General features: G+C 41.4%; 1 protein-coding gene and 1 long non-coding RNA gene across 2 annotated transcripts; one reads left to right on the forward strand and one right to left on the reverse strand.

Annotated features, from left to right (window-relative positions):
* LOC307025773 lies at positions 1-3,221 on the reverse strand. The gene is made up of 2 exons (XR_013804262.1): positions 848-3,221; positions 1-537 (listed from the first exon to the last, which is right to left on the reverse strand). It is a non-coding gene; the product is annotated as an uncharacterized lncRNA (long non-coding RNA).
* Positions 445-8,580, forward strand: dpm2 (dolichyl-phosphate mannosyltransferase subunit 2, regulatory). Its single transcript, XM_079660636.1, has 4 exons — positions 445-583; positions 7,637-7,726; positions 7,988-8,090; positions 8,177-8,580. The coding sequence occupies exons 1-4, from the start codon at positions 581-583 to the stop codon at positions 8,230-8,232; spliced, it is 252 nt and encodes an 83-aa protein (XP_079516762.1). The 5' UTR covers positions 445-580; the 3' UTR covers positions 8,233-8,580.
* Positions 8,581-8,835: the final 255 nt, after the last annotated feature.

An 8,835-nucleotide genomic window follows, 5' to 3' on the forward strand; every position in this document is an offset into this window, starting at 1 on the left:
CAATGTTCCAAAAGTTCAGTTTAATCAAGGCAGCAACAGGCAGGGTCAAAACCAGGAAATCCAGCAGTCAGGAAAATAAATTTAATAATTGGGGCAGGCAGGAAAATCAACGTCCAAAATCAGGCAGGCAACGTCCAAACCGGGCAGAACAGATGACTGCGAATACAAACTGAAACACAGGCAAGCTTGGCAAAACACATCTGGCAGACGACAAGTGAGAGGGAGGTGAAATATACTATATTGTGGGGCTCATGAGGAAATGTGAGGGGAATGAGCTTTTCACAAGAGCTGGGAGGAAGGCAGGATCTGAAATGACAGGAAAGTTATTGAGATGCGAAACCAAAATTGACTATGAGAGGGTTAGGGTTTGTTATAAGTCAAATTAAGTAATAGGCCTACATTAATAAAACATTTTAAATACATTTGTGCACTGTTCATGACGTTGCAGTAGCATCATTTCTTCAGAACATGTGTTTTACAGGTCCCCCAGCAGGGGGCCGTAGAGACCTTCAGAAGCTTCTGTTTTGCCGGATATTTCTACAGGAAGAAGAACAGCAGCAGGAAACGTCAGCCAGCCAAAATGGTAAAAAAAGATAATCTGATTAACCCTCTGTGATTACATTTATACACATGAATTTCTGCAGCAATTTTAAGAAAAAAGCAGACTGAAACAGTTTGTTCTGATAATGAAACAGCGCGGCTAATGCAGAGCTAACTCCTGCAGCTAATCTTCACTGTCAGAGCAACATCTCAGAGACATTCATGTTAGCTTCTACTGTTAGCGTCGTAAATAAATTGGCTTTACGTCATTATCATTAACTTCTTGTCTCTGTTCCGTTATACTAACTTTGGCGTGTACCTGACCCGTAAACAGCGACAGCAACAGCTTCACAGTTCTCTCAACTCGAAAACCAGTTGTGCCCGAGATGTTCCTGAAGCAGTCATTGATGGAAACTGACCTGAGAGCTGCTCCTGTCAGAGCCCTGTCCCAGAGAGATATATTATGTCCTATAGGGGAGGGGACCAGGCCAGCGTTGTAGCCTACTGGAAATAACGTTTCTACTAAAGGGGTTTATTTATTTTAAAAGCCGACATTTTGGTAGATAAATGTAGTACATTTACAGTATAAGAATCAGGTGTATTGCCAAGTAGGTTTACACATACGAGGAATTTGCCTTGGTGTGTATGATGCACACATAAACACAGTTAAAGAAGATAAATTGTAAGAAAAATAAAACTTATCACAATTGTTTTTTTTTAACTATTATAACATGAAAAGAACATAGCAGTGGCTCAGTCAGTAGGGGCTTGGACTGTGAGCCGCAGGGTCACCGGTTTCTACGGTGGCTGAGAAGTACAATCCACAACTACAAAGTATGAAACGCTTTAACAAAGCTTGAGACAAATTTACATTTTATAAAACAAATGTACATGTTATAAAACAAAATTACATTAGCGAAACACTTTTACCAAAACTGAGACAAATTTACAAGTGTCGAAACACTTTAACATTTCCCGAAACACTTTAATATTTGCCAAAACACTTTAACAAACTAGAGAATCAAACCGGAAAGGGAATGCCCATCATACCAGAAGTGACGTGCAAGTGATTGACACAAACTTAAGTTTGTTTTGGCGGATAGACCGCCGGTACCTATGGACGGTACGAGTGTGTTTATGGTCGTTAAACATGTTTTGTCGGTTCTGTGGAAACCACCTTGGCCAAGTGACATGGTTTTGCTCATCACGATATACAGTACGTTCTTGGCGCACAAGAAAGTTACAGGTTCGCCAAGTAGGAAGTGGAGCTGTGCCTTTTACACACAGCCCTCGCTGTGTTTACCTTCATTAGACAGCTAAAGAGCAACTGCAGGCTGCTTCATTTTAAGCACGCACACACACCTCTACAGACACACACACATCGAATTAAATTAAATTGTTTTTTCTTTGGTAAAAGTGTTTTGCTAATGTAATTTTGTTTTACATTATTTACATTATTTTTGTTTTTGTGGTCCTGTGTCCTGGATCCTCTATCCTGAGTTCTGGATTTGAGTCCTGGGGGGTATACTACGAAGCAGGATTTTCGCTTAGCCGGCTAACTTCAGGGAAAACTCGGGGTTTCCGGTCCTACGAAGCTGGTTCTCTTTTTATCAGGCTAGATCTCCATGGTAACTTAGGCTGTGCGGCTAACCTGGTCGGGACCAGGTTAGGTTGCAGGCTAAGAGATCAACTCAGTGAAAGCACTGCCTGCTGACCAATCAGAGCTCAGTGTGCAGAGTTTAAAGCGATCAAGTCATATTACAGGAGAAAGGAAATATAGAAAAGCTGCCGTTGCAGGAAAGACGGCCGCCAAAAATCACCGACTGTGTGAACGTGAACATTAATAGAATATCACCTCCCATCTTCAGAGCAATCTGACTATTATAACATTAGCGTTAAGAAAGCTTACTTAAAGAGCCTGTGACACGAGTTTCCCCCATCATCCAAACCCATCAATTTGAGTAAATATTGTCCCCTTGAAAACCGTTACTGAACTGATTTTGGATATTTGTACTTTGATAACCATTAATCTGCCCTTCAATGTTGACAATTTTCTAGATCTTCTCGGGGATTCTTCAAGTCCCGCCAAATTATGTGTGACGTCATTGCGGGCACAGCGCTCCAGCTGCACCGTTCAGGATCCCAGCATCTGCATGTAAACGCACGATGGGGCACACAGCAGCAAGCTCAGACAGCGATGACAGTTTAATTTTGAACGTGTCTGAGAGCTCATATGAGGCTGAAGGATCGGTTTATGTTGTATCTGTTAGAAGTTTAGGAATTAGGTGCGTCAATATGGGCGATCATACGGTCATGTAGCCAGTGGTGGACTGGGACTAAAAATCAGCCCGGGACTCTCGACCGGCCCACTTCGGTACCACTAGTAAATTGTCAACGGGAGGAGTGGGGGATGTGCTAGTGACTTATCCGACCGGCCCACTTCGGTACCGGCCCATCGGGATTCGTCCCGATGGCCAGTCCGCCACTGCACCCAGCCCAGCCCACGTAAACTGTCAACTGGGGGAGCCTCGCTGCGGGAAAACGGTGGACCTAGTGTCCCGATCGGAGTGGGAATAATAATAATAATAATCCGTGCATTTTATCCATTAATTTCCCCAACATTGTGGTAAAAAAAACACACGTTTAATCCATGTTGGTGTACTACTACAACCAGTGGTGTAGTGGGGATGTTTTTACTGGGTGGACGGGGTGGTGGGTGGACGGGAGACACTATGGACGCGCTCGTGAACTGTCAACGGGTGGGGGGGGGGGGCTTGGGGACCTCTGTGTCGCCTGTCAGCGCAACTTACATGATGCCGTTTAGACAATATTGTAATAAAGGGCGGTGCCGGCTGTCAGCAAACCAATCCGGCCTTTCTGCGCGACTATCACTCAAATGCGGGACATAGTCTCAATGTGTGGGACGCGGGACAAATAATAAAAATGCTGTGTGTGCAGTCTCACCCTATACACACAGTTCTGCCCCTCTCACACACGCTTCAAATCAAGTTGCATAAATGCTTGAGCTACGTTTTTATTATAATTACTGTGAAATCTGCCTATTATGTTTTCGTCATTATTACAACAAACACACACTTGCAACTGATAACACTGGCAATGATTTTAGATGTATTAGACTATTAAAAAAAGAAATCATGCTTCAAATAAGTGGGGGTATGGCGTACCCCCGCGTCCAACGCCCACTACCCCACTGACTGCAACTACAAAAAGCTAAGGGTTGTTTTCTCATCAGGAAATGCAGACCGGCTCAAACAAAAGATTTTTAAATCATCATTGACGTCACTTCCGGCTTCCCCCAAAACCTCAAAATGAGTCGAAGGAATTTTCCCGCGATGTTCGAAATTATTGATATTTATCGGAAAGGTATCGCTTTTTCTTTTTTAAACTGACGGTTCGGGATTACTAGTAGCCCACTATTTCATTGCACAACAGTTGTTGGGTTCGTGTCACAGGCTCTTTAAATATCTGCCACAACATTAAGTAAACGGATCAGAGTAACATTAAGTACAGTACGCGGCATATCATATCATAATGTATCATATATCTCCTTATCTGAGTCAGCTGAGCCGTATCTGTCCGTGCAACACTCACAGTGTCACATACTGTATGCAGAAGTATTATTTTAAGCAACACATTAAGTTGACGAAACACTCGAGACAAATGTAATTAAAGTCAGATCCACTCGTGTCTTAGACGGGGCAGTGATATCATAAACCTGTTAATGTGCGCATTCAAACCATTTTTCTTTTACCAGCTGTAAATATGTGGCTATTATCTATTATTATTAATCTATTATTATTATTATTATTATTATTATCTATTATTATTAGGGGTGCACCGAATGGGAAATTCTTGGCCGAAACCGATACCGAAAATAGGAAACAGTTGGCCGAAAACCGAATGCCGAAAGGCCGAAAATGATTAATAGAAATATATATATATTGAAATATATATATATATATATATATAATGTATACATCTTTTACCAATGTTGTTCAGCTACCTGATTATAGAAAAAGACATGATTATGGCAAAACTTAACTTAAATAATAATCACTATTATGGGTCCATAAAACATTTATTCATCACTTTTGAATGCATACAGTACATTAATTCCAAGTCAAGTGCATTTTCTTTTCTCTGTAGGATAACTACAACAAAGTGCATTCAGAACAAAGCCAAGGTGCTTTAAAACTGCATAAACATCTAGGCCAGTAGGCCCACAACAAAATAGTGTAAATAAAGACTGTAACAGCCAGGCCTTCAACAACAACAAATGCACCTATAAGTTTGGTAACCTAACGTGTTGTTGTGATGACGTAATCAAAACGCGGCGACAAGCACGGCGCGCGACCATGCTCGCGGCTGGCTCAGAGCCAACATGTCTGCCGCTTGGAGATATTTAAAAATATTAGAGAGAGAGGCGCGGATTGCGATTTGTAAAACGTGTTCAGCTGACATTTCTCGAGGGGATGTAACTGCAAAGACTTTCCCCACTTCGGGATTACTCAAAACACCCGGACAAATATGCGGAGTATGATCAACGTAACCCTGTTCTCTGACATTCGGTGATATTTTTTCGGTGCTAAAACCCTTTCGGCCGAAAGGGCCTTTTTAACCATTTTCGGCCGATAATTTTCGGTGGCCGAATATTCGGTGCATCCCTAATTATTATTATCTATTATCTATGTGGCTTTTATCCTGGATAAAGTGTTTAAGTCATGGATGTTTAAAGTTAAACATCTTCATATGTGTCTAATTATATAGTTGACTTTTCATTCAGGAAGTATGACGCTGCGCTGTCAGTACGCTTGTCCATGTTTGTGATTGGTTGAATGCTCCAAATACCACCCCTTTCATTAGAACATGCACCTAACTAGATAGGAGACGGCTGGTTTGAGCGATCCACTTGATAACCCGCGTCGTAGTACCGTTTAGCGAGAGCGCGTATGTTTTGGATTAGGCCAACCGGCTAACTCAAACATATCCAGGTTAGGTTGAACCAGCTTCGTAGTATACCCCCCTGGACTTCGAGTCGTGGCTGAACCTGTCTCTGCGGTCCTTCCTGACTCTCATTATACTGCTTCCCTGATGGCTCCCACAGGATTGCGGACATCCTCGTGGATTCAGCTTCTTATTATAGACACATGCATTTCCAAACATTTGGTCTACCTATGTTGTAAATGTATTATCTCTTCGATTTACACACGGCATCTATTGCACGTCTTTCCGTCCTGGGAGAGGGATCTCTCCTCTGTTGCTCTCCCTGAGGTTTCTCCCATGTTCCCCTTTAAACTGTGGGGTTTTCTCTGGAAGTGTTTCCTTGTACGATGTGAGGGTCTAAGGAGAGAGGGTGTCGTATTGCCATACTGATATTCTGTACAAACTGTGAATGTAACATTTGTGATATTGGGCTATATAAATAAACATTGATTTATTATAAAATGTACATTTGTTTTATAAAATGTAAATGTGTAAATTTGTGGCCCTTCTCAGCCACCGTTCCAGTCCCCGACCAGACCTAAATATGGAGTGTGGACTGGTACTTGGAGAGGTCCCAGTTCACCTCCTGGGCCCCTGGGTCCTGGGCACCACAGCCCTTTAATAAAGAGCGTCTTACATACAATCCATACCTTCAGTATTGCCTGCAGGAGCAATTCTGGTTTAGGTTTGTCACCAAAGGACACTTGGTTCTTGCTTCTAGACCGAACATTTTTTGGTGCTTGAAACGAACCGGATTCTGGAGCTTAGAGGCGGCACGCTGCGGTGTGAAAAGGAAAAAACGGTGCTTTTCAGGCTCTAGCTCCGAACCGGCCTGGAACCGCATTGGTGTGAAAGCCCCATAATTGATAGACAGCTATTTTCTTCCAGGACTACATTCAATAAATGGCCCTGTACAATCTGTCACCAGTTAATGACTTCATGGTGGATAGGTAGATAAATGGACGTTTCATTCCAACTGCCCAGCCACTTCAAACTGTGGCAGGTGACTCAAGAAATAGTAGTGTCTTAGCACTCCACTCTGTGTTACAAATTATTAAGACGTTTTTTTTATTGCACCAAGGAGGACCTCAGCTTTTCTCTTCGGTTCCGAAACAAACTACAGTGACTTTGTACAGTACGTCACTCTGAATAGTTATCATTCCCAACCGTTCTCCACCCAGTAGTATGTTTTAAATGTACATCCTTTCACAGCTATGAAGTAACAAACCCGTCTGTGTCTGTCTTAATGCGGAGCTCTGTACTGGAAACAGAAGAGAGACTTGGGCTGGTCAATAACTTGGCTGTTAATGGTCTAGAAATGTACATTAAATAAATGTTTTGTTATTGTTTTTTTTTAATTCAGTGACCCATCAGGCGACTGACTATTGTATTAACTGCTACTTTAGTTCTGATGCACTAGCTCGCAGTGAGCCGATTTGATGATGCAGAGTGAAGTGCATGGTTGAGTGTATGGTTTAAATAAATCCCGGACTGGACCAGAACCTGTGTCGCCTTATGGCTCAGTAGAGGGTGCATGCTCCTGAGGTTGTAAAGGGTATTTCTACAGGAGAGGGTTTTTGTCTTGATGTTGAAAAGGACAGTTGGTTGGTGTCCTCAGCTGTGGTGAGGGAAGCCATAAGACCAGATGACAGAGGAAAGTGAACTGGCGTACAGAGAAAAGAAGAGGGGACCCCTGTGATGAGTTGAAAAAGATTATTTATTAAAAGAAAAGTTATTTTCCATGTCGTCGTGCAGTTGCAGTCTTTGAGGTGGAAGCCCTGAACCAAATTAAACTTAGAAATAATTGTGTTAAGATTCCTTATAAATATTTTTGTAGAAACTAAACGTCAGGATTTTTGGGCTCTGCTGCTTCAATTTTCACCATTCGATTTGATCCCTTGTACCTCAACTGTCACCTCTCTTAATGGAAGTGCAAAATTACGTAGAAGTCAAAAACAATATAGTCTGCTATTAGGACCAGAACCGCGACCCATAATTAAGTCCAAGTTGGTCTGAAGAATTATCACAAAGAAATAGGTCGGTCATACGTGCGACATATAACAACTCCAAATGCATTCTGCTCTTTTTTCAGGCTACAGGAGTGGATCAGGCAGTTGGCATGAGTCTTGTTGTCTTCAGCCTCCTGCTGTTTACATACTACTCTGTCTGGATCATCATCCTGGTAGGTTCTGTTAACGTCCTTAAAATCCCAATAAAACATCTGCATTACAACACAAGATTGAAGTTAATTTCACACAGGGGTTTCAGAACCTGTCTGCTGTGTCCACACAACAAAGACCTGTATGCCTATCCTTTCTCCCTAAATATGTTCATTTCATGTTTTTACACTTTTACTTTTGGATAACAATTTAAGTCTCTTTAGACCATATTTAAAAAAAAAAGTAATATTACATGTATGATGTTGTATGTCGTTCTTTTCCAGCCTTTCATGGACAGTGATCACATTCTGCATACGTATTTTCTTCCTCGGGAGTACTCTGTAATTCTCCCCGGCATTGCAGCAGTAATACTTCTTCTCTGTATAGGTGAGTACACACTCAAGTATTCTCATTAAAATATGCACTCCAACCCATCTAAATACAAACTTGATACCACTCTTATGTCCTCACAGGGGCCTTCACTGCAGTTATCATGTGGAAGAACCGCAAGCCAAAGAAAGTGGACTGATCTCTGGATGTCAGAGTGACTGCTGTTGATTTAACAATGTGAAAATAGCCTTGATGCAGAAAACTCTGTGGTGTCCCTACAAGAGAAATCATACCTCCAAGATATAATTTCTAATGAACAACTGCAAAATGATATTAAGTTAAAGAAAAAACAACAATGTTTCCTTATATTTAATTTATATTTTAGTACAGTAAAAGTCAGTGTCTATAACTAAGTGTTGAATTTAAAAACCTTCAACTTGGTGCCCGAGTGGCATAAACTACACTGAGAACGACTTAAAGCTAAAGATGGACGGCACCAATGAGAATAACTTGAAACAACACATTAAAACATGCCATGATGTCGTCACTTGACTTTTTTTATTGTCACTCGCTGTGTTTTTTCTATCGGGCAGTAGACTGTTAAGAGGAATTAATTTAGCTCAAGGCTCTGAGGTGTTTTATCAAAGTTATATTTAATAGACCAAGATTCAATTCAAAGAATCCAGGAAATCACATTGTAGGATTTTTAATGAATTAATTGGTAAATTCCTCGGTAAAATAAGTATTTGGTCATCTACAAACAAACAAGATTTCTGGCTCCCACAGACCTGTAACTTATTCT

This window comes from Notothenia rossii, assembly GCF_949606895.1.
Source record: "Notothenia rossii genome assembly, chromosome: 11".
Taxonomy (NCBI): Eukaryota; Metazoa; Chordata; class Actinopteri; order Perciformes; family Nototheniidae; genus Notothenia; species Notothenia rossii.